At 38.0% G+C, this 26,800-nt stretch overlaps 1 protein-coding gene across 3 annotated transcripts in view; it reads right to left on the bottom strand.

The window, feature by feature from the left end:
• The window catches only part of DOCK11 (dedicator of cytokinesis 11), a 189,670-nt gene that overhangs the window by 3,001 nt on the left and 159,869 nt on the right, over positions 1–26,800 (bottom strand). For 2 of the 3 annotated variants that reach the window (XM_041740921.1, XM_041740922.1), the window contains 8 exons: positions 26,097–26,203; positions 18,264–18,386; positions 14,487–14,600; positions 13,808–13,954; positions 5,993–6,203; positions 5,436–5,626; positions 4,562–4,662; positions 2,415–2,553 (listed from right to left, as the gene is read on the bottom strand). In XM_041740921.1, the coding sequence (XP_041596855.1) occupies positions 2,415–2,553; positions 4,562–4,662; positions 5,436–5,626; positions 5,993–6,203; positions 13,808–13,954; positions 14,487–14,600; positions 18,264–18,386; positions 26,097–26,203 (1,133 nt within the window). The remainder of the gene's footprint in view (positions 1–2,414; positions 2,554–4,561; positions 4,663–5,435; positions 5,627–5,992; positions 6,204–13,807; positions 13,955–14,486; positions 14,601–18,263; positions 18,387–26,096; positions 26,204–26,800) is intronic. The other variant, XR_005985654.1, reaches the window with a different exon arrangement.

Below are 26,800 nucleotides of genomic sequence, written 5' to 3'. Positions count from 1 at the left end.
TGCCTCTCTATCTGTGTCTCTCATGAATGAATGAATATATATATACATGTGTGTGTGTGTGTGTGTGTATCAGCGTAATAGCAGGAGATTGAATGATTTGTTTTCTATTTGACTAACTCAGAATTTAAGGCTAAGTCCTGCAGTTGCATGCAAATTGAATAATTATCATATATTGCACATTGGCTGAAAACCACGTGTGCTGTTGTTGTATCTTTTGTGAGGGAGATTTTGCTGATTTTCTGTGGATTATGAGGGACAGAATCCCATATATTGGACAGCTCCTAGGAACAGGTTATGTAGTCTATTCGCCTCAGAGCCATGACAGCACAGAAGTATACACCCCTCCACCGCTCATGGGCTGAGCTTGAGATGCAGAGAATAAAGGAAATGGAGTGATTTCCTACCTCCCTAGTCCCTGTTACCTGGCTGCTTTGGGAAGGAGACAAAGAAAGGACGTCCAAAAACTGAACAGGAGAGGGATGCCTTGGAACAGTTTGCACTCACTCCTCAATGGGCTAATAGAAGTAAAGATGGCAAAAAGAAGAAATAGAACACTGATCCCTGACTCCTCAGGCCAACAAGATTCCCAGACATGGAGAGTGGGTGAATAGGAGACTGGGGTTAGCAGTCTCCCCTGAACGGATAGGATGATGACGGTCTGGCTGACTGACTTCCTCATACTGAGAAGATGACAGTGGTTGGAAAAGGAGGCTCCTGGTCATGCAGTGCAACCTTGCACTAACTGTAACTAAATTTCCCACAGCCTTTCCTGAGTGGAAGCATACAAAGTAAATTCAGAGACCTAGAGCTTGAGTCAGAGTCAATGAGCTTGTTTTCCTAGAAATGGCTCTTCTCTTCTTTACGCTATCGTTTCCATGCAGTTTCTTTGGACACTAGCCACTATCTGCTTATTTATAAGTATGCCCTTTGTGTGACAGTCTCACACAGGGGAATGCCCCCATCAAGCAATCACTGAAACACAGCTACCAGGACAGAGAAGGTTCTGGAATGAGCTTTAAGAACGTGTTATCTAGGGATGCCTGCTCAGTCCTCAGTTAGGTAAGCATCTGCTTTCAGCTCAGGTCATGATCCCAGGGTCCTGGGATGGAGCCTCATATTTGGTTCCCTGCTCAGCAGGGAGCCTGTTTCTCCCTCTCCCTCTGCTATTCCCCCTGCGTGTTCTTGCTCTCAAATAAATAAAAGCTTAAAAAAAAAGAATGTGTTCTCTAAAGGACTACATTTATTGTTTCTTTTCAGAAGGCTTGCATTCTAGGGGCAACTGAGTGGCTTAGTCAGTTAAGCATCTGCCTTAGGCTCAGGTCGTAAACCTAGAGTCCTGGGATCAAGTCCCACATCAGGCTCACCACAGGGAACTTGCTTCTCCCTCTCCTTCTCTTCCATCTCACATTCTCTGTTGCTCTCTCTCAAATAAATAAATAAAATCTTTAAAAAAAAGAAAGAAAAAGAAGCCTTGCTTTCTTAAAAATTCAGAGTTTAAAGAGTTTCTGAAGCAAATATTTATCTTATTGGGTGCTTTCATTAGTAAGGAAATGAAGCTTAATAGGCTCAGTCAGTGAGGGACTACACCATTGTGCTAGGACTTTTACAAACACATTGAAGGCATTCAAATACTTGAGTGATAATCCATGTATAGAGTGGTCAGGATCTCGGCATAAAAGTGAAGTTTACCAGGATAACTTAGGAGTACTCAGGTTTAAAATAGGTATATAGAAGTCCTGGGGCATCTGGTTGGCTCAGGTATATAAAAGTCCTGACTATTTAATTATGACATAATGTGGTTTTAAGTGATGAACAGGTCTTGGCTTTCATATTTTTCAGGTTGTGGTTTTACTAAGCTGCAATTGTCATGAACACTCAGTCATAGATGAAAACACTAAGACATTTTGTATAAGAAGAGTTTTTTGCAGGCTGTATGAGCATTAAGACAATTCTCAAATTTTGGAAGTCCCTCGGTATCTCACCTAAACGATAGTATCTATAGTTTTTTACAGTCAACATAGAAATATTCTTTTAGGGATTTGGCTCCTGTGCCAATTATTTCACTTCTTTAGGCCCCTTCTTGACAGACTCTTTGTTTTTTTCCTTGACAGACTCTTACCCATGTTTACAGTAGATCAATTTAGATTTGCTCAGCTAGTTATTTCTATCTAATAGCACCGTGGCCCAAAGAACAAAATGGCTTATTACTGATAATTGCTTTAGCAATTGCTATAGATAATGATTTCAAATTTGATTTGCATGATATCATTTAAATGATTAAAGATAATAGGAGCAAATTTGAAAATACAGATGGAGTAATTTCAAGGTAATACATCTCAAACTAGTAGATTCTGCTAAGTAACACTTCAGGGGCCCCAGATCATGTTCCCATTTTCAACCACCCCAATACTTGCCTGCTCGTGGATAATGTCAGACAATTCCTTCACCATGTCTCTGAAATTTGACTTTAGCCCCTCATGATATTCAATTTGATCTTCTTTAATTAGCCGCTCATTTAGTTCAAGTGCAATGCTGCAAGCCTGTATGAATTTCCTGTGGACAATGAGCAAAGATAAGGCTTTCATCATTTATTCCTGGAAAAATCTCACTGATCACCAATTTGATACTCACTTTAACCATGGCTTGCCTAGAAGAGAGGTCAGAATCCTGTATGTCTTGCTATGTCTTTGCTAATGCCACTTCCTAAGTCTGGAATACCATTTCCTTTTTTTCCCACCTTTCCCCTCTGGTGTCTTACCTCCTTTAAGACCTGGCTCCAAACAATGTCCACAATAGCCAAACTGTGGAAGGAGCCTCAGTGTCCATCGAAAGATGAATGGATAAAGAAGATGTGGTATACGTATACAATGGAATATTACTCAGCCATTAGAAATGACAAATACCCACCTTTTGCTTCGATGTGGATGGACCTGGAGGGTATTATGCTGAGTGAAATAAGTCAATCGGAAAAGGACAAACATTATATGGTCTCATTCATTTGGGGAATATAAAAATTTGACAGACTTTTTGAGAGTGAGAAAGGGAAAAAAGGGAAAGGAGAGATAATGAGTGAAAATATCAGTGAGGATGACAAAACATGAGACACACCTAACTCTGGGAAATGAACAAGGGATAGTGGTAGGGGAGGTGGGCAGGGGGTTGGGGTGACTGAGTGATGGGCACTGAGGGGGACACTTGGCGGGATGAGCACTGGATGTTATACTATATGTTAGCAAATTGAACTCCAATAAAAAATAAATTTAAAAAAAAAAACTGGCTCCAAACATCTAACTTCTAGAAAGACCTTTTGCTCAGTCCTGTGATAATAAATCAGCTCAAGTTGTGCTAACACTAATTTGCATCTGTAGGTAATGGGTTGTGCATTCAAAGTGATTTATTTGGGGCTACTACGTATCCTGTACAGTCCTGGGTACTATAGGTTGGAATTAGGTAGGGACAAAGATGGGGAGGGATGGGTGAAATTGGTGAAGGGGATTAAGAGGTACAAACTTCTTGTTATAAAATAAGTCATGAGATGAAAAGTACAGCATAGGGAATATAGTCAATAATACTGTAATAATGTTGTATGCTGACAGATGGTATGGCCACACTTACCGTGGTGAGCATTGCATAATATATATAATTGTCAAATCACTATGTTATACACCTGAAACTAATAACACTGTATGTCAACTGTACTTCGATAATTTAAAAAAGTGGGGACAGCAAAGTTGATGACTTTTCATAAAAATATTTCTCCATCATTCACAGGTTTGTGTGTAATGTCCATAATTAGAGCATAGGTCTTAGGGTACAAAGTATCCATTTGGCTGGTATCCCTGTCATAGCAACTAGTAGAATCTTTCTGCACATGCCAGGCATTAATAAATATTGGTCAACGAATGACTTCTGGTTACTCTGTAACCTGGAACTGTTGATAACACAAAGACGGAAAAAGTAAATGAAATAAGTTGGGAGCAAATGAGTGGATAAGTTATCATCTTTCTCCTTAGTCTATTTTACTCAACTGTCTCTCTTATTTGGAATGTAAACTCTTTTTTTTTTGTATATTAAACAGATTTTTTTTTCTAATGCAAGAACATTCAGACATGTCTTTGCTTACAGGGATGCTCACTCGAGCCATGACATCACATGCCCTAAACCAGCAGAATCCCAAGTGGAACTAGGAGCACAGGATAGGAACAGGCCTATCCAAACTCTTGTTCCTACCCTAAACAGTCTGAAATGCTGCAAAACGAATGATAAGGTGAAGGAGGAAAGCATATAATGAACGTCGGCTTGCATCTGTGCCAGAATATCACAAGGAATAAGGGAAACTGGCATATTTAATCTCTTGGGACACTAGGACATCCTTACTGTCCTGCAGCAAGAAAGAGATCAGGCATTTCCTCACTACTTAATGTACCATTAGAAGGTCACTTAAATATTGTAAAAGAGAACAGAGACTGTCCTTTTTTGGAGGGATATTATTTGGTGAATATCTTGGTTTCTATGACAAAAAAGGAGGAAAAGGGTAGAGGAAAAAGGACACAGCACTTACCTAAACATGTCTTTCAACTCATTTACTTTCTTAGGTGGATACTTGCTAGCTTGACTATCATTTAAGAAAGCCCTTGCATATGCTAATGGACCAGCATTTACCTAAGTTACAAAGGGAGAAAAATGAGAGAGCTGTTAGAATGTAATCAAAAAAGTAATTTCTGGGACGCCTGGGTGGCTCAGCGGTTGAGCATCTGCCTTCAGCTCAGGTCATGATCCCGGGGTCCTGGAATCCAGTCCTGCAACCTGCTCTCTGCAGGGAGCCTACTTTTCCCTCTGCCTATATCTCTGCCTCTCTCCCTGTGTCTCTCATGAATAAATAAAATCTTTAAATTAAAAAAAGAGTAATTCTGCCTTTCTCTTTTTGTTTTTATTTTTTTAAGATTTCATTTTTTTGAAGTCCACTCTACCCCCAACATGGGGCTGGAACTCACAACCCTGAGATCAAGAGTTGCATGTTCCACCAACTGAGCTAGCCAGGTGCCCCTGAATTTCTCCTTTTAAAAAAAAACCCTAAATACATTAAAAATCTGTATCTGAGGACCATGTTTACTATTCTTACTAGAAGTTTACGTGAAAAAAAACGACCAAAGCAAATAATCTGCAAAGCCGATATTCTAATAAGTTACTTAATGACCTCTGCTATGTGAATACAGTGCTTGGCTAATCGTCACAGGGGTTTCTGCTAGAGTCTTCTGCCACAATGCAAAATGTATGGACGCTGAGCACAATGTCTTTCAGTTCATCAAGAACAATGCACAGGTTTCTGCACTTAGTAAGAGCAGAACACACAATTACAATTAATGCTTGCTCTGTGCCCTTAAGAAAGCAAGAACATCAAGAACCATTTAAGACACATTCAGCAGCCAACATACCTGCACTGAAACACAGCCCTGCAATTTCAGCTGGAGCTGAATCATGTCCACGTCAGCAGAGGAGCAAAGTTTTTTCAGCTCTGCTGTCTTATCTTTGATTTCATCGGTAGCAACATCAATTGGCTTTAAATTAATCTGCTGTTCATAGTTTATGGGGATCCTCTTCTTCACATATGGAAAGGAGTTTGAAGCTGTGAAAATGTTCACATTGATTTGTTATATTTAAAAAAGAATCATTTGTTCAAACAGATAGAAGAAAAAAATCCTTTATGTTTAACTGCCCCCACAATGCGTTCTCTAGAAATACCCTAGGGTATCAGACAGCACCTTATTACTTCGAGATTGAGGGAAAATTCTCTTTATGAGACACCCTGGAGCAATCACAAATTACATACGGGGCAACTATACATTGCCATGTTTGTGTCAGCTAGTGAATGAACAGCAGAACAATGAGTGATTAAAATTGCAGTTTGCATTTTCCTGCTGGCCACCTGCTACTTGTGTGTATCAAAAAGAACCAAGTCAAACAAAATGTTATCATGCAAAGTCCGTCTTACTGGTCAAGATTGTACGGCGTTTGCATTGTTCTTCTATGCAGCCTTGCTTTTTGCCGGATAATGTATAAGGAGCTTCAAAAACAAATCTGTTGATATTATGGTTTCTTTCAAACTCAGTCTTTCTTTCCGTGAGTTCTTTGTCATCAAAGTAGGGCTTCACGTAAGTGACTTGGATATGAGCATATTTTGGATCGAGTTCTTTGGCATTTACCTATAAAGTAAGAAAGTTTTGTTTTTTGGTCAATGGAAGGAAAAAGGACGTACAGGTAAGCTACTAACTCTTCTGAGATCAACTGAAGAACACAGTCATTATGACCGTGTTCCCAACTGAATACACACCTAGGGGAGAGCTTTGTTCTTTTTTTAAGGAGCATATCCCTCTGATCATAAGGAAGTTACAGAAACCCACTTGGCAATTATAGGAATGGGGGAAGAAAATATAAATTGTAATCCTACCATTTAGCAAGGGCCATTATTCACATTTTCATATATTTCCTTCCAGTCTATTCTCTATGCACATACACTTACAAAGCTGAGGTCATATTAAACACTGTTCTATAATCTGATTCTTTAAAAATATATTCAAAAGGCTAACTGTACGCTTGAATTCTACCTCAATAAAAACATATTATGGAGAGGATTCTGAGAAGGTGGTAGAGCACCAGAAATCTATCTTCCACCTAGACAACATCTACCTTGGTAGACTCTCTCTGATCTAACTATTCTGGAACTCTGGAGTCTATTGAAAGCTTGCAACTTGTAGGGGAAGGCTTGGAAAGAAAATTGCAGTTAATTTTGATTTTGGTCAATTTCAGCTCTTGGCGCAATGGCAGCTTCTCATATCCCACCCCTCGGCCCCATGGCAGGCAGCTGTGCACATGTCCCTAGAACAGCTTGCAGGAGTCAGGATAGGCAAGAAAGACCTTGTCCTCCAAATATTGGGGATGTGTGCTCTGACTGCTGTTTCTGATCATATAGGCACAAAGAGGCTGTGGCCATTCCTGTTGTACCTCTCTACCCCTGACTGAAGTGACCTCCACAGGATTTAAAATTAATAATTAATAAATTACACTTTTTATTTTTCCCCTCTTGAGAACCAGATGTTAAAGACAAGGACACTCAAAAGAAACTGCATATAGGAGGGAAATTAGAAATTAGAAACCCACTATGCACACCCAGGGGAAGGTATGGGTTCCAAAAAAGACCTGAGAAGACCCGAAGTTTACATCTCAGCATGATCCATGCCACAGAGACAATATACAACAATTAAAAACAATTAAAAACAAAACCCAGCAAACCATGGTAAAGGAGAGAGAATCTGATTTCCAGAATGACCACAGAATCAGATCCAAATGTCCAGTTGTCAAGAACAAGTCACAAGGCATCTAAAGAAACAGGAAAGTATGGCACAAAGGAGAAAAAATAACCCATGGAAACTTTCCCCCCACAAAAGATCTGATAGCAGATCTACTAAAAAAAAAAAAAGACTTTAAAACAACTGTTGTGATGACCAAAGAACTAAAGGGAGATGCGGAGAAAGTCAAGAAAATGATGTATGAACAAATGTCAATATCAACAAAGAGGTAGAAAACCTAAAAAGAAACCAAACAAATTTTTGGAGCTGAAAACTATGGTAAGTAAAATGAAAATTCACTAGAGGGATTCAAAGGTGGATTTGAGCAGACAAGTATAGTGGTCAAGGAACTTGAAGATATAACAATCATGTGGACTATTACCCAGTGGACCAACACAAACACTGTAGGAGTTCCTGATAGAAGAGATGGAAAGGGGCAGAGATAATATTTGAAGAAATAATGGGTGAAAACTTCCCAAATTTGAGAAAAGGCATCACTTTAAACATCCAAAAAGATCAATAGATTCCAAGTATGGAAAGTCAAAGGGACCCACACTGAAATCAAACTGTCAAAAGACAAGGACAAAGAGAATATTCTGAAAGAATCAAGAGATAAGCAACTCATCATACGTAATAAGGAAATCTCAATAAGACTTTCAGATTTCTTATCAGAAACTCTGGAGGCCAGAAGGCAGTGGGTGGACATATTCAAAGTGCCAATGAAAAAAATCTGTCAACCAATAATTCTGTATCTGACAAAACTGTCCTTAAAAGTGAAGAAGAAATTGAGACACTCCTAGATAAAGAAAATCTGAGGGTGTCTGTTACCACTAGAATTGTCCTACATAAAATGCTAAAGGAAGTCCTGCAGCTCGAAATGAAAGGATGCCAGGTAGTAATTGGAAGCTGTATGAAGAAATAAAGATACCAGTAAAGATAAATACATGGGCAATTGTAATAGCTAATATTATTGTAACAATTGTATGTAACTCCATTTTTTGCTTTTTACATAATTTTAAAGACTAATGTATTTAAAAAGTATTAGCTTACTTTTTTGGACACACAATGTATAAAGATGTAATTCTATAATATCAACAACTGAAAGGCACAGGGGTGGAGCTGTTAAAGAAGCAGATATTCTGTATGTTATTGAAGTTAAATAGGTATAAATTCAAATTGGAGTGTTATAACTTTAGGATGTTAGATATAATCCCTATGAAAATCACAGAGTTAAAGACTATAGTCAAAAGGAAATGGGAAACAAATTTAACTATTATAAAAAATATAATATGCTACTATTAAACAAAATAGATTTATAATTTTAAAAGGTCACAAGAGGGCAGCCCAGGTGGCTCAGTGGTTTGGCGCCGCCTTCAGTCCAGGGTGTGATCCTGGAGACCCGGGGTCGGGTCCCACATTGGGCTCCCTGCATGGATCCTATTTCTCCCTCTGCCTGCTTCTCCCTCTGCCCATGTCTCTGCCTCAGTGTGTGTGTGTGTCTCTCATGAGTAAATATATACAATCTTAAAAAAATTATAAAAGGTCACAAGAGACTAAAAAAGGACATTGTATATTGATAAAAGGTTCAGTACAGCAAGAAGACAAAACAATCATAAACATCTACCACACACCTAATAATAGACCATCAAAATACATAAAGCAAAAACTGACAGAACTCAAAGGAGTAACAGTTTTACAATACTTAGAGACCTGAATACACCACTCTCAATACTAGATACTGCAGGCAGACAGAAGGTAAGTAAGGAAATAGAGGACCTGAAGAACACAATAAACCAACTACATCCCACAGACATATACAGAATACTCTACCCAAGAACAATATGCTTTTTTCTCAAGTGCACATGGGACATTTTCCAGGATAGACTGCATGTTAGGCCACAAATGAAGTCTCAATAGATTTAAAAAGATAAGTATCCTACAAAGTAGCTTCTCTGACCACAATGGGATAAAGCTAGGAATAACAGAAATAAAATCAGAAAATTCATAAATTTGTGGAAATTAAACACTTAAAAAATCAATGGTTCAAAAAAAATCACAAGGGAAATTAGAAAGTACTTAGAGATCAATAAAAAAGAAATCAAAACATATCAAAGCTTACAAGACACAGCAAAAGCAATGCTAGGGAAGAGATTTATAGTTAAAAAGACATTTAAAAATGGGAAAGATCTCAAAACAACATAATTTTATAACTTAATTACAAAGAGAGCAACTAAACCCAAAGCTAGCAAAAGGAAGGAAATTAAGCAGAGATAAATGAAACAGAGAATAGAAAAATAGAGAAAAGCAATAGAATTAAAGGTTGGTTCATTGAAAAGATCAGTGAAATTGACAAATATCTAAATAGACGCACTCGGGGGAAAGAAGAACACTCAAAATTACTCAAATCAGAAATGAAAATGAGGACATTACTACCAATTCTATAGAAATAAAAAGAATTATAGGAGAGTACTATGCCAACAAATTAGATAACCTAGATGAAATGAACAAATTCCTAGAAACACAAAGCCTATGAAGACTAAACCATGGAAAAAAATTAAAAGTCTGAATAGATCTATAGCTAGTAAGGAGACTGAATCAGTAATCAAAATTTTTCTGATGAGGGCGCCTGGGTGGCTCAGTTGGTTGGGCGACTGACTCTTGATTTTGGCTCAGGTCATGAATCAGAGTCATGGGATCAAGTCCCTCATCAGGCTCTGTGCTCAGTGCAGTCTGCTTTAGATTCTCTCCCTCTGTCCCTCCCCATTTTCCCTCTCAAATCAGTCAATCAATCAATCAACCAGTCAATCTTTAAAGAATATTTCTGATGAAGAAAAGCTCTGGATTTGATGCTTTCATTGGTGAAGTCTACAAAACATTTAAATAAGAACTAACCCCAAACCTTCTCAAACTCTTCCGAAGAACTGAAGAAGAGGGAACACACCCTGACTCATATTATTTTTTTAAGATTCATTTGACAGAGGGAGAGAGAGAACACAAGTAGGGGGAGTGGCAGGCAGAGTGAGAGGGAGAAGCAGGCTCCCTACTGAGCAGGGAGCGATCCCAGGACCCTGAGATCATGACCTGAGCTGAAGACAGATGCTTAAACAACTGAGCCGCCCATGCACTCCTGACTCATTCTACAATGTCAGCATTACTCTGAAATGAAAGCCAGAAAAAGTCCAAAAAAACTACGGACCAATACCCCTTATGAACACTGATGCAAAAATCCTCAACAGAATGTTGGCAAACAGAATTCAGCAGCATATTAAAAGGACTATATGCCATGACCAAGTAGGATTTATTCCTGGAATGCAAGGATGGTTTAACATATGAAAATTATTTGCTATTACAAATAATGCTCTGATGAACATGCTTGCATTTAAAACTATGTGCATTATTTTCTGATTTATTCCTCAGCATAAATTACTAGAAGCAAAGTTGCTTTATTAAAAGATTTACATGGTTTTAAGGATTTTGATATATATATATTACACAGTTATCCTACAGAAAAGCTTGCCAATTTGGACATCCACAAGAAGTGACTGACATTGTAAGAGTGGGCACTCTTGACATTAATCCTATCATAAGTCCTCTGGTCCTCCAAAGGGACCACAGGAAAATAGAATGGTTCTCTTTCAGAGACATAAATTATGGTAGTTATGGACCATTTCATGAAGAACCAAATTCCATTTTAGGAAGCTACACTGCTAGAGGCAAATCTTAGAACTGTCCCTGCTGGACCTTCTATCTGTGGGCCCTAGATACCCTTCCCTCCATCAGTCTTCCCATTAACGTGAGTCTATGTCCAGGTCCCGTTCTTTCAGTTTTCTCCCAACTAAATATAATTTGGGACTTAGGTGTTGGTGACTGTCAATGTCACTGCAATTTATGACAGGCCTTTTCCTGTGTTTAGTGTAGAAAACAAAAATTGAAACAAACAAAAGAAGACAACAAAAACCTCTTGGGGAACTGTCCATGTATCTTTTTTTTCACCACATATATAGGACAGCCAGAGGATAGAAAGTTTCTTAGCATCTTTTAACTTCTCCAAACCCATTCTATTTGTTCTTGTGTAAGAATATAAAAGCCTATATCCAGAAACTCCAACCTTCTTTTCTCTCCTAGTAAATAGCTAGATTTTTCTACAGAGAATACACTGGTGGTTGCCAGAGGGGAAGGATTGGGGGAGGGGCAAAATGGGTGAAAAGGAGCAAGAGATACAGGCTTCTAGTTGTAGAATGGATAAATCATGGGAATAAAAGGCACAGAATAGGGAATGTAGTCAATGATATTGTAACGGTGTTGTACATTGTATGGTGACAGGTGGTAGCTACACTGTGGTTAGTAGAGCATAAGGTATAAACTTGTTGAATTACTATGTTGTACACCTATAACAAATGTAACATTGTGTGTCAACTGTATTTAGGGGAAATAAAGCTAGATTTCTCCTAAGAGATCTCAGGAGATAGTTGAGGTAATTATCTAGGTTAAGAAAAATTATAGAACAGAAATGAAAAAGAGGTCAAGCCTGATTTTCACCTCATGAAAGTAAAATATGTATCTGGTAAAATGTTCAAACAGTACACAAGAGTACACATGAAAAGTAACAAGTTTCTTGCTATGTAAGACTGCTAGTCCTTCTCCTCAGGGGTAAGCATGGCTAACAGTTGTGAATGTATCAATCCAGAAATTTCCTAAGCATATACAAGTTATTGTGAACATCAATTTTACACATGTGATCATCCTATCCATGATTTCCTGCACTTCACCCTTTTTCCCCCTCAATAATAGATCTTGATAGTTTCAAATCAACACTTATAAATCTATGTCAGTTTTTTCAACACATAGGTTACTATGTCTATTATATGGGTAATACCATTTCTTTAGCCATACAGACATTTAGATTGCTTCCAGGTTGCCATATAAACTTTGCCTCAATGAACATCTTTTATTATACATCTTTATGGTAGTGCACACCTACAGGATACAATCTTAAACGTTAGGAGTGCCTGTGTGGCTCAGTAGATTAAGGATCCGACTCTTGATCTCGGCTCAGGTCATGATCTCAGGGTTGTGAGATCAAGTCCTAGTTTGGGTTCCACACCGGGGCCATGGAGCCTGCTTAAGATTCTCTCTCTCTCTCTCCCTCTCCCACTGCCCCTCCCCCCTTAAAAAAAAACCCTTAAGCGTGAAATTATTGGGTCCAAGGAAACATATGTTTAAAATATTGGAAAACATTGCCAGACTGTTCTTCAAATTGTCTGTGCCCTTAAGCAGATTTTGTTCTTTGGCAAGGCAAAAGAGTCTTTTTAACTCTTACTTGCACACATTAAGAAATAAAGACTTTAAGAGTGGCAATTGCTTATTATATCTGTTGCATATGGAAAATGACTAAACTATTGTACATACAAATTATGTCAGGAGTCCAGCTGCCTGATGGTGGTTTGTCACTAGCACTGGTTAGCTGACTTTTCAGAGACAAAATAAAGCAGAAAGCTGCATTTTGTTCAGCAAGCCTGGCTTTCCATTAACTTTCCATTTATAGTATTAGTTGTATGGGCAACAAGCCTATCTGGCTACAAGGAGGTAACATATTCCGTTGCCTTAATAAAACAACACAAAACAGTGAAACTGATAAGGAAAGAAGCAGAGAGGTTTTGCCAAATAGTAATGAATTTCAAACCTGCCAGCCTGCCCACTTTCAAATGTCTAAGGCATTATGGTCAAGGTAGAGCCATTTCCAAGAGAGACAAGTAAGTCTACAGGGTGAAGTGATCATTTTCATGGTAGATCGGGAAGTGTCTTTACCATAACCATGAGCTTTTCACTCTGGCAGTGCTGCCGACTAGCTGATGTGTTGCTTGGCTCATAGTCACTCAGTAACTATTGCTGTGGCCTGCACATCCTGTATACTGTGTAGGTCCTTCATGCCTTAACAACCAGCTTTCATTCTGGGCCCACCTATGGCGATTCAGTATGGTCAGGCATTCCTACTGTCCTTTCCCTAGTTTGCCTACAGGAAATGATGCACCTCTAAGAGCCACCCCCACTGGAACCTTTTCCCTCCTGCCCTGTAAGGGCCTAGTGGGATGGAGAGCCTTTAGAACGAGACTGAGGGAGCTCTCCTAAACTTGCTTCACTGCACATGTACCTACTGAACTAAGGATATCTTAGAAGGAAATGAAGTACAGGCACTAGTATCCTCTCCATTTTACTAGTGAGAAAAATGAGGCACAAAGTTAAGTAACTTCTATGGTTACCTAGCTAGCAAATGGCACCAGAGAATGGAGATTTAAACCCTGTTCTGACACCAAACCCTACTCCCCACCCCCATTCCTTTCTTTCACTATATGGACAGGCTGTATTTCCATACTTCTCCACCAGCGAAAAAGGGAAAAGTTAGCAGCATACCATGCTTGGAACTCACAAACAATGATTTTGAAACACAGGGCATATGTTACCTTGTCAGAATCTTGAATTATTTTAACATTCTCTGTACCAAATTTTTCACCATAAAGTTTAACGAGTCTCAGGGAAATCTCCGAGAGGCCGGTGAGCTTTGGTTCTTTATAGATGTACTCCTTCCCATCTTCTTCTTCAAAAAAGGACTATTATAGAGTGAAACACACAATCACATATAAATGGTCTGAGCAAGCATATCATTTAAAGAAAATGTACAAAATAGCAATAGTATGTACGAAATACATTTTAAATAATACTGAAAGCCATGGGGGGGTATATTCCCTTTTTTAACTTCAAAGAAGTAAGAATTTTCATATTCACAGGCATATGGACATATCATTGGCCCGAAGATTTCCACTCTAGGTTTTTCCCATTCCCTGTCATACTTACCTGTTTATTTGAAAGCTTTCAGGGCTACATATTAAATATATACTTTAAGAAGTTCAACAGAAAATGAAACTGAGGGAAAAACTCAAATCTTCTATGCTGTACTCTGACCTAATGGTTCTAGATACAGAAACCAAAGTGAACTTTACACCTACAGAGGCTTCTGGCTATTATGATAGGCACTCTATCCAGGCAGACTCCAAGAACCAATACCTGCTGCTATAGCAATCTGATAATTCAAAGGTGAATGTTTAAAAAGAAAAACAACTTTATGAATGGAAGTATACTTACTTGACCATAAAAGGCAACTCTGAAGAAAGTCCCTAAAAGTCTCTTTTTTGTATGCATAACCTCTAGAACTTTTGTGTAAGCTCCATGAAGAGTTCTATAAACTTGAGTAAGTTTCTGAAAAAGGAGAATATACAAATCAGCTTTGTCTTTTGGTTAATTACTAAATGGCAAACATATACGTGTGGCGGGCTGGTGGGCAGGGGGAAGTAATACTATTTCCTTTTCAAAATGGTCTTGTTGGGGTCAGCCACTCTCCACTCCCCTACCCCTTTATCACAATTAGACAAAATTCCTCAACCACATTAGGTCTAAGGGTAGAACAGAAAATGGTCAAATAACCATTTCTATTGTATATGTATCTGTGTATTTCTAAATTCTAAATATCATGCTTCATTTCATGCATATCTCAATGGTAATGTCTACTTTAAAAATACTGTGTATTATTGACTACTATTTTCTATATGTCTGAATTAGTTCAACTGAAAGAGAAGCCAAATGCTTTGCTTGAGTCTTTATGACAGAGACGAGAAATAAAAATTCATGCAGAAACTTCTGGAGATAAACACAAATGCAGATAAAGTCAAGCTCAGAGAAAGAGCAGAAGCTGGGAATAGTTTCTCTCTCCCATTTTTGGATGAAGAAGCAAGGTGGAGTGATTCAGCAAAGTGATGCTAGAGAGATCTGGACCCTTCCAATTGGCAGCCCCAGGAATGTAGTGGACCACCAAGAGAGGAAACAAACAAACAAAAAAAGGCAGATACAAAAATAAGCATATATGCCTCAGTGAGGACTGCTTTTATACAAGCTTACAGAAGTTTTCAAATAACATATTCATCTGTATAGCCACAAAAAGGGAGTATGTTGTACAAAGAACATTATTAAGAATGTGAAAAGACAACCTATAGAATGGAGAAAATATTTGCCTACTACAGATCTGATAAAGGTTTACTATCAGAAAACATAAAGAACTCTCAGGGGTGCCTGGGTGGCTCAGCTGGTTGGGTTTCCAACTTGATTTTGGCTCAGATCATGATTTCAGGGTGGTGGGATCGAGCCCCTTGCAGGGATCCATGCTCAGTGGGGAGTCTGCTTTAGATTCTTTCCTTCTCCCTCTCCCTGCGCTTGTACGTATATTCTCTCTCTCTCTCTAGATAGATAGATAGATAAATAAATAAATAAAATCTTAAAAAAAAATAAAGAACTCTTACAACTCAAGAACAAAAAGACCAACGACCCAATTTAAAAATGGGCAAAGGTCTTGAATAGACATTTCTCCAAAGAAGACATGCAAATGGCTAACAAGCACATAAAAAGATGTTCAAAATCATTGGTCACAAGGAAATACAAATCAAATGCCACAATGTGGTAACACTTCACATCCACAGCCACATAAGAAGGCTTTAATGAAAAACCCAAAACAACAAATGTGTTCAGAATGTGGAATGTATACGTGAATGGTGGGAAGGGAAAAAGGAAAACCATTTGGTGGTTACTTAAAAAGTTAAACAATGGGGCAGCCCGGGTGGCTCAACAGTTTAGCGCCACCTTCAGCCCACAGTGTGATCTCATGGGATTGTGTCCCACGTCAGGCTCCCTGCATGGAGCCTGCTTCTCCCTCTGCCTGTGTCTTTGCCTCTCTCTCTCTTTCTCTCTGTGTCTCTCATGAATAAATAAATAAAATCTTTAAAAAATAGTTAACGAATTATCCTATGACCCATTGCTAGGTATATACCCAAGATAAATGAAAACATATGGCCACACCAAAACTTATACACAAATGTCTACAACAGCAACTATTCATAATAGCCAAAAGGTGAAAGCAACCCAAATGTCTGTCAAAGGATAAATGGATAAACAAATTGTGGCATATCCATGCAATAGAAAATCATTCAGCCATAAAAAGGAATGAAGTCCTGATCCATGTTATGACTTGGTTGAACCTCTAAATATTATGCTAAGTGAAAGAAGCCAGATACAAAAGGTCACATCTTTATTAATCCCTCTTTATGACGCATCCAGAATAGGCAAATCCATAGAGACACAAAGCAGATTAGTGGTTACCAGGGAATGACAGGTGGAGTGGAGAGTGATTACTTCGTGGGTAAGGAAGGGTTTCTCTGGGATGATGAAAATGTTTTGAAACTAGAAATAGGTGGTGGGTTTGGAATATCACAAATGCACTAAGTGATCCTGAACTGTATACTTTAAAATGGTTAATTGTATGTTATATGAATTTCACCTCCATAAAAAAGGGCAGCACAGAAACAGTTGAGCTCAATTGGAGGGAAATTTTCCTTATCTTTATGGCTGCTATCTCTGACACTTTTCAGCCCATCCCATAAAGATAGAGTAAAAAATTATACATCGGTGTCTTAGAAACAATGACTATACCTTATGTAGAATGCCAGGGGATCTGCATAGACCTTTACAAGCCTACAAGGAAACAGGGGTAGTGTCCCTATAAAAAAATGCTTCCTTTCATGTGTAGAGAAGGTATTTTTTCTTCCCTATTAGTTGATTCAGTAGCAAAATGCTCCCTGGGTTTCTAATAGCCTGATCTTCAAGCTAGTAAGAAAATAGGGACTATTGACATTTTAGAAAGGTTTTTAGGATGTAATCCTTCGATAAAAGGGGCAGTGCCATTTCTTTTCTTGTCTCATGGGCTATTCTTTGCCACCTCTATGACCTAGGTTTAATTGTTCAGCTCCTGCTTATTAATAGAATCACTGGAACTCCACTATGATTTTTTAGGCATGCCCCATATACACCAAAAGTATGGCAAAGAGAAAAAGGCTTAGAACCCGGGAAGAAAAAATGAGTTTGATCAGAGCCAGTGTGAAGCAGAGATTAGAACACTCTGCAGATGATATCAAATGTATGTATTTCCCCTCTGGGAAACTTCTTCAATAATGAAAGTGTACTTGTGATACTTAAGAAGAATAAATTGGTTTGCTTTTTTTTTAAAAAAAAGGGGGGGCTTGAATCCTAAATCACCCCTTCCCAGCATAATAGGGGTAGGAGTTATGATATGGACTCAGAGACTTGAATATAAAACATTCCTGTTCAGAGTGGGTGGCAACAGGTGCTCATTATAGTACTGGTCTTTATTAATTACCCTTTATCAACAACTTTGGCTGGCAGACTACATTGGGAAAAACTTGTCATGGTAGGACTATTACTAGTGCCTTAATTACCTCTGCCATTGTCATCTGCCAGCCTCTTCAGTCTCCCCATGAAACTGCAAAGAATAAGTCTATGCCTCTTCCTAGGGCAACATGGAAATTCAATAGCTTTTTTGAGTGAAGATTTGGTGAAAACAGTGACTTTTTATGCCCTGAGGGGAAGTGGCAGTGGGTGGGTGGGTGGGGGGGTGACTGCTAGATTAAAATGTTTCAAGAGCCCCTTATATAATTGAAATTTAAACTTGTATTTTGGAGTTTAGTCCTTAATTTCATTTGGAAAATTTAAATGAATGTAAGGTAGGATCCTCATTTTGGGATTTCACAAGATTTCTAAAATAGGAGCTTTAAAATTGGACAAATGTGTCAAAACAATATAGCTGAGTATCCATAATCTATAATAAAATACAAATGCCATAATATAATTAACCTTCTAATTCTCAGAGGACACAAGGTAGAGGGATAGGGACATAACTACACGACTTTTTTTTTTTCCAAGACCAAAATAAAATACACTTTAGAAAAAAATAAAAAAATAAAATTAATTAATTAAAAAAATACACTTTAGGCCAATGATGCAAATATTTAAATTACCTACCTCAAATTCACGACGTTTCTCATAAATTGGAATGATCAACTTGGAAATCTCAGATATTACTTCATAGCGTTCTGCTTTCCATAAGCCATCCACACATTGTTCTAGCAACTCCAGCAAAACTTCCTGCATTAAGAGCAAAATGCAATCAGGAATTAGAGATGGTTTGAGAGTTTTGAGTATATAAATTTTGAACCATTTCAAGTTCACAGAGAACAAATAGGAAGTGCACAGAACGAGCAGGCTTGTGTAACTCTATTTTCTAAATCAAATACTTGGAATATTTGAAATTGAAACTCTTCTTAAAAATATGAAAGTAATACTGACAATAGTGAAGTGTACCTATTTATTTTTTTTACTCACACAAAGAAGATATGAACTGTACTTAAAAATGTCACCCATTAAGGAGTATCTTTAAAGGGGGATGCACTGTTTGTTCCAAACTGAGGATGACTGAACGTCTGATGGGGTAAATCCCACTAAGCCTAGGAATGTTCATTGTTTCTTTTTTATACTGAAGTTATATTTATACATAATATAACAGTCTTGAGAAGATTTGACAACTTTCAAGCTGTTGTGTTAGTGATACAGGTGTTTATGAAAATGAAGTAATTTTGGTCAAGAATGCTTCCTTCCTGACTGTTGGCCCTAAAACTAAGGAGAGTGAGAGAATAGCTCAAGATAGAGATCTCTGTCCTTGCCAGAAGGCTAACAGCTGCGACAAATTATTTTATGAACCACCATCTCATGTTCTCAACAATAAGATGAAGCCCATTCTTGATGCTAGCCATAAATCTTAACAGCTTGTTTCTATCTTGAAGAGATGTTCTCGAGACTTAGAGAACTAAATGCTAAAATGGTTCTTCCTGTGTGCCCTAAATTTAGGCAATCCTGAACTCAACCTTCTTCCTAAACTGGTTCTTTCACTTGTGTTTTCTATCCAATTAGGGGCAACACCCTATGAACCCTTAGCTAGAAAACCCAAGAGAAGCTTTGATTTAGCCCCTGGGATGGGCTGAAGTGTGTCCTTCAAAAAAAGACGTTGAAATCCTAACCCCCGGTTAGCTCAGAATGTGAACTTTTTGGAAATATGGTCACTGTGGGTATACTTAGTTATGGCAAAGCCATACTGGAGTAGGGGAGGCCCTTAATCCAATATGGCTGGGATCCTCATGAAAAGACAGAGACTCAGGGAGCAGACCCTGTGACGACAGAGGCAGAGTAAAGCAGCGAGTCAAGGAGTGCCAGAAACCAGCTAAGAAGAGGTGAGGAAAAGATTGTCCCCCAGAGTGTCAGGGGGAACATGGTCCCACTGACACCTTGATTTCAGACTTCTAAGTGCTTAGAGCTGTGAGACAAGACATGTGCAGACTTTGTTATGGCAGCTCCGGAAAACCAATGTACACTCTCTCCACTCATCCTCTAATCAGCTTATCACCAACTTCTGCCAGTTTTATTTCCTAAATATTTCTCAAATCTGACCCTCCCTCTCCACTTCTCCTCTCACTGCTAAGGTGTAAGACCTCGTTATTTTTTTCTAATTGATCTTCCTGCTTCCAGCCTTAGCACTTATAAATATCTATCTTCTGCCATAGGCTTCTGATTCCAATGTAAACCAGACCATGACCCTCTCCCCTTCTTAAAATCTCATGTTGGCTACCCCTTTGTTCATAGAGCAAAGGACAAGTTCTTTCATGAGGCTTCCAATAGTCTGGCTGACACTTCTGTAATCTTATCATTCATCATGCCCAGCTTTGTGCTTGTTTTTCCAACAATGAACCATGAGTAGTTCTCCTGCAGCACCCCAGTGTTGCCTTAACTGTATGCTATGCCCTCTGTCCTTTACCCTCCTTCACTTGGTTAACCCCTCTAAGACAGCAAAGGTATCACCTCTTCTGGGATCCTTCTAATCAACACAGACTAACAAAACACTAGATACCTTTTATCCTATTCTGAGAATTCACTGAGTGGATATATCACTCTACTTGTCTATGTATCTGACTTTCCAAATAGGCTGTGACTCTTCAAGAGTAGTAACAATACCTTATTTATATTGGTTTCCTTTTTAAAATTATTATTGAGGTATTTTTTTAATTAAAATTCAATTTGCCAACATATACTATAACACCGTGCTCATCCCATCATGTGTCCTTCGTAATGCCCATAACCCAGTTACTCCAGCCCCCCGCCCACCTCTCCTCCAGCAACACTCAGTTTGTTTCCTAGAGTTAAGAGTCTCTCATGGTTTGTTTTCCTCTCTAATTTTCCCCCACTCAGTCCCCCCCCCATCCCTTATGGTCCCTTTCACTATTTCTTATATTCCACATATGAGTGAAACCATTTATATTGGTTTATTTTGTCAACTAGTACAGTGGCAGTGGATAGATGTTCATTAAATGCTGCTACTTGAGTAAATGTATATTAACATTTAATAGTCAAATTAAAATTTCTATCAACAGTGGAAAGGAAGAACTTTGGGGGAATTAAATATCTGTTACAAAAAAAAAATAAATAAATATCTGTTACAAATTAGTGAGTTCCCCCCCAAAAAAAACCCGAAAATAAACAAAAATTCCCCACAAACTAGTGAGTCCCAGGAATATAAAGCTGGTTTGTAACAGGAAAAAAATCACTGTAATATACAGAACAAAGCAGAATAAAAGAGAAAAATGGTACCTGCAACAATAGATGCAGAAAAAGCATTTGAAAAAACTCAACATCCCTTCATGATATTAAAAAAGAACTCTCAGGAAACAAGAACTAGAAGAGACCTTCCTCAATCTGATAAACAGCATCTACGAGAAACCTATGGGCTAAACACTCTTCTCGTAAGTCTGAGAACGAGTCAAGATGTCTACTCTCACCACCTGAATTTGACATTATGCTCAAGGTCCTAGCCAGTGCAAGAAAGCAACAAAAAGAGAGAAAAGGCATAAGACTGGCGAATGTAAAACTGCCTGTCTCTGCAGATGACATGATTGTATGTATAGAAAAACCTAAGGAATATACAAACTACTAGAACTAATATGCATATTTAGCAAAGTTGCAGATTATAAGACCAACATACAAAAATCGACTGTAATGATATATATCAACAACGACAAATTGAAAAATAAAGCAACACTATTTACTGTGGCAGCAGAACATCAATTATCTAATAAGAAATCCAGTGAAAGTCTTCAACCCTGAAAATAACAAAATGCTGCTGGGAGAAATTAATGATGACTCAAATAAATGTTCATTGAAAGATTCAATATTGTTAAGCTCGCCATTCTGCATGTGCTGATATAGACATTTAACAAAATCCCCAAAAAACTTTCAGCAGGCTATTTTGAGGAAATCAGAAAAGAGGATTCTCAATTTTATATGGAAAATCAAAGGATGTAGAATAGCCAAAATGACTTTAAAAAAAAAAAAAGTTGGAGGGCTAACACTATCTGATCTCAAGACTTAGAGAGTAATCAAGATCTAATAGTCATATCAAGATGGACAACTAGGTCAGTGCTACAGAACAGAGTCCAGAAATAGGCTGCACACATATAAAGAACTGAAATTTGACCAAGGTGCCAAAGTAATTCAATCAGACAAAAGGAGAGTTTCATTTTTCCCCATACGGTGTGAACCATCTAAATCTGTCTTGAACCTTGCCTTGACCTCTATCCAATTCCATGCTCAAAAATGAATTTTACATTATAGATCTAAATATAAAACTGATAAAGTTTATAGAAGAAAATGTAAGGGGTGTGCCTGGCTGGCTCAGTTGGAGGAGCGTGTGACTCTTGATCTTGGGGTCATGAGTTTGAACCCCACACTGGGTGTAGAGATTACTTAAGAATAAAATCTTTTTAAAAAATTAAGAATAAAATCTTTTTTAAAAAGTGTAAGACAATACCTTTACAATCTTGAGCTAAGCAAAATTTTCTCAGACCAGACACAAAAAGAACAAAACACGAAAGATGGTAAGTTGGACTTCATCAAAATAAAAACTTTGGGTTCAATAAAATACTCAATTAAGAAATGAATAAACAAATCAAAGAGAAATTTGCAGCCCATATATCTGGCAAAGAACTGATATCCAGAAAATATTTAAAAATGCCTGCAAAAAAACAATAAAAAATGAACAATGTCATTTCTAAAACTAGGCAAAAGACTTAAACATTTTACAAAAGAAGATATATGAAAGGCAAAGAAGCACATAAAAAAGTGCTCAACGTCATTAGTTATTAGGAAAACATAAATAATAGGGCTCCTGGGTGGTTCAGTCGGTTAAGCATCCGACACTTGACCTCAGTTTGGGTCTTGATCTTGGGGTCGTGATTTCAAGCCCCATGTTGGGCTCTGCACTGGGCATGGAGCCTGCTTAAAAAAAGAAAAGGAAAATATAAATTAAAAAAACACAATGAGATACCAATACATGCCTAACAGAATGGCATGTATTGGTAAAAAAGATTAGCAACATCAGATGTCGGTGAGGGTATGGAGCAGCTGAAACTCTCATCCATTACTGGTGGAAGTATAAAGTGGTCCAACCACTCTGAAAACTCTTTGGCAACTTCTTAGAAAATTAAATATACAACTTCCTTAGGATTCAGTAATTTCACTCCTTAGGTATTTATCCAAGAAAAAGGAAAGCAGATGTCCACAAAAGGTTACAGATAAGAAAGTTTAAAGCAGCCTAATTAAAAACAGCCCCAAACTATAAACAATCCAAAATTCATAAACAGGAGAATGGGTTCAAAAAAAAAATCAATTAGCAACACAATGGTATATTGTTTAGTGATGAAAAAGAACAAACTTTTGCTTTAACTCAACCACACTGATGTATCTGAAAAACATTAGGTTAAGCAAAAGAAGCCAGACACAAAAGGGTATGTACTGAATGGAATGAATGACCCCATTTTTATGACACCAGTACAGGCAAAACTAACATATGGCAATTGAAATTAAGTGGTTGGGGGGAGACTGGCTGCAGATGGGCACGAGAGAAGTTTCTGCGAGAATGGATATATATATTTTTTTGCTTCTGGTGGGGTGTTACATGGATGCACACAACTGTCAAAACTTATCAAACTATTCACTTACGAATGTGCATTTCACTGTATGTTAATTACATCTCTAAAAAAACTACTGTACATCAAAGGTCAGAAATGCAGTTTCAGAAGCAAATTAGATTTCATTACCATTGGTTTAATTCACATATTTAAATATAGGCACTAAATAGAAAACCGTTTGTAATTTTCATTTCAATAAAACTCGTAAATCAGTGTCAGTTATTTTTCCATTGGCTCTTGGGCATGAGGAGGAACCCTTCTCTCATAAGCTGAAACGTACAAAGGCTCTTTTTGAACATGATTCTATCTGTATACGTATCAAAGAAATGTCTAAATTATTACTGTAGAACACACAAGAATTCCAACAAATGTGTTTACATAGAAAACAGATCATAGTTCTATGACTAATAAGAAATGTTACTGTTCTTGAGAGTTAAAGAGTCAGGCTCAAGGCTATTTCTATGAATAAGTTGAAGCTGTTATTTGGAAGACAAAAATGTTACTTCAGTTGTGCTGAACCATTTATCTTCCACTAACTCCCCTGAAACCTTCCACTGTCAGCCCATAACAAATAGAGGTCTCTGGGAAATCACCGAGGTCCAACTAGGACCAATAAATAAATAAATAAATAAATAAACCAATAAATAAATAAATAAATAAATAAATAAATAAATAAATAAGTGAGTGAATTAACTTATACAAAGCTTCACAATCAAAAATTGAGCTGGAATTAAAATTCAAGTTTCTTGAGTATCTGTTATGATTGACTTAGCAAACATGTCCTAAATATCTACTCTTCTAGGTTCTGGGGCAAAAGGTAATGTCACTGTCAAGTAGGCCAGCAATCAAGTCTGATGTTTATGTGGCACTTAATGAGTTACAAAGAGCCTTCACATTTATTTTGAAGTGACTGAGATGATGTATTGTCCTAATGATACTGATGAGGTGAGAGACCCTATAGAAAGAGTAGTCAAAGCTTCTAGGTATGTCATTTTAGCTAAATGAGCCAGAGCTAACTTGAGATTGTCTTGTATTTAAAAAAAAAAAAACCCAACAATTCATAAAGTATGTCTTTGTTACTTCAATCCAATTGCTTAGGTTTCTTTTTTTTTTAAAGATTTTTATTTTTTTAATTATTTATTTATTTATGATAGTCATACACAGAGAGAGAGAGAAGCAGAGACATAGGCAGAGGGAGAAGCAGGCTCCATGCACCGGGAGCCCGATGTGGGATTTGATCCCGGGTCTCCAGGATCGTGCCCTGGGCCAAAGGCAGGCGCCAAACCGCTGCGCCACCCAGGGTTCCCAGATTGCTTAGGTTTCTTAATACAACTTAAAAAAAATAAATTTATTTAAACAGGACTATAGCCCCTTCAAGTTCTACTTTTGTTCTTTTTTTCATCTTCTTATTCTTTACAAACTTCTCTGTGGTTCAGTCTTTGGTTCTCTGGTCTTCACTGGCTATGTTATCTCCCATCCTCACTCTTTTTTTTTTTTTGGCTCTCACAGAGATAACTTCCAGATGTGGATCTCCAACCCTGAACTCCCTCCTCAGATTTGGTTCCAAACTTCTAATGGCCTGATGGTTATTTCCATCTCGATAAGTTTCTGCTTCAAATTCAACACACATCAAAAACAGAATTCGTTGCTTTCCCTGGAAAATCATCCACCTGTGGTTTTTCTGGAATAGCCAAACCCCAAAGGTCAGAGCTACCTTTGATTCTTCACCTCCCACAGCCAGCAGGACTTCCTCTTCATAGTGTTTTGTGACTGTCAGCCTGTGGGTTTTGGCCCTGACTGCCTTCTCTGGACTCCTAGGCAGCACTCTCTCTAGCCTATGCCTTCAATATGTCTCCCATATTACCACCTAATTACCCTCTCTTCTTCCTTGCTTTCAGCCTGCCATTATTCTGCCCCAAAACCTTTGAGAGCAATTCAACATTCTGCTGAATAAAGCCCAAATGTTCCAAGTTTCTCAAAAATCTGACCTCACCTACTTCTCTTCTCTAAGGTGAATCCATTGGGTTTAGCCAAAAGGATCCATTCCATGGTGCCAAGGCCTTATACTATCCCACCTCATAGCTTTTGTCCCTGATACTCTCCTCCTCTGTCAGACTGACTTCATGGTGTCTTCTTTCTTCACCCCCCTCTAATCACAGCTCGCTGTTCTATCTCAGCTCAAAGGCATCTCTCTCACCTTTGACCCTACATGGAACACACTATTTATATTATTCAAATGGCACGGTCTTGTTCCCCCCCACCCCATCCCATGTCAGTGCATTAGCTGTTCAGGTAGACAGTGGAGGTCAGGGTTTAGTCCCAGGTAATTATTTTATAGCACCTACATCACCAGGTCCAGAGCCTTGCTCATATGTCAATAAATTTTTGTTGACTGACAATCAAAGCTGTTTGGTATCCATGTGAAGTTCACAGCAGAAATTTTCCATTTTTAAAACTACTTTTACGTATACTCTGCTTCACTGTTACATTGTTAGCTATGATTTTTTATGGAGTTTTTTCCCAAAGTATGTTGACGCCGATCTGGTTATTGGGATGGTAATTTGAAGATGATAAATATCGCCTCTCTAATACCAGACAATAGGAACAGTTCCAGAGGCAGGGCTCCACATTCCAAATAGGGACATCTCTGCCCTGGGCAGTTTTAATGCTTACAGTTCATCAGTCCTTAGTTACCTTCCAAATTAAGTTAGCCATCATAATTTTTTAATATAAATTTTAAGAAGTTAAATTTATATAACTGGCATTTCAGGGCCTGGAATCTTACTTCACTATAATGGACATCCATCATTCCAGCATCTTCTTTCATTGCTCCTTCTTCATCTATGTTGGGAGTAATTTTCTTGAAGGCTGAACATCCATTAGGGAATAATTCTGTATGGATAGAAAGCAGTGAAATGAATTTATTTTTTAAGTGTTTTGTAAATAACAGCCCTATAGGGACTGGTTACCCTCAAAAACAAAGACAGATATTTTTGTTTGTGCGGATCGAAATAGTAAGTGCAATATTCAGTCTGTAGAGAATTTTACAAATGATTCTCATCCCTACACATCTTACCAGTCTTTTCCTCCCAAAATGAGCTCAACTAACCAACAAGTTTCACTTGCAGACTACGCATCATCTTCAATGGCTAGTATAGTAAATGTTCCCCTCGTGTCATCTAACACTTTGATCCTGTATGTTTCTGGTTTGTCACCTAACCAAGCAAGGCATGCGCTTTTCAGGTAACCAGAGAATGAACTTTTGTAACAACTTCTAGTTCCTAACTTCACTGTAGAACTGGAAAAGGAAGTGGATTGTTGGAGAAAGCCTAGCCTATGATTTGTAAGAGAAGCAAACAAAGAAAACACATGGCAGGGCTGAAGCATCCTTGGAGAAAAGGGACCAGGCACCAGGAGAATCAGAGCTTCTGGCAGTTGGATAGCTTCAGGTCTATCACTAAGTGTGTGCATTTAGACCTGCTCATCTCT

This window comes from Vulpes lagopus, chromosome X, assembly GCF_018345385.1.
Source record: "Vulpes lagopus strain Blue_001 chromosome X, ASM1834538v1, whole genome shotgun sequence".
NCBI classification, from domain to species: Eukaryota; Metazoa; Chordata; class Mammalia; order Carnivora; family Canidae; genus Vulpes; species Vulpes lagopus.
The sequence above is the reverse complement of the archived record's forward strand: the minus strand, read 5'-3'. Positions and strand labels throughout refer to the sequence as shown.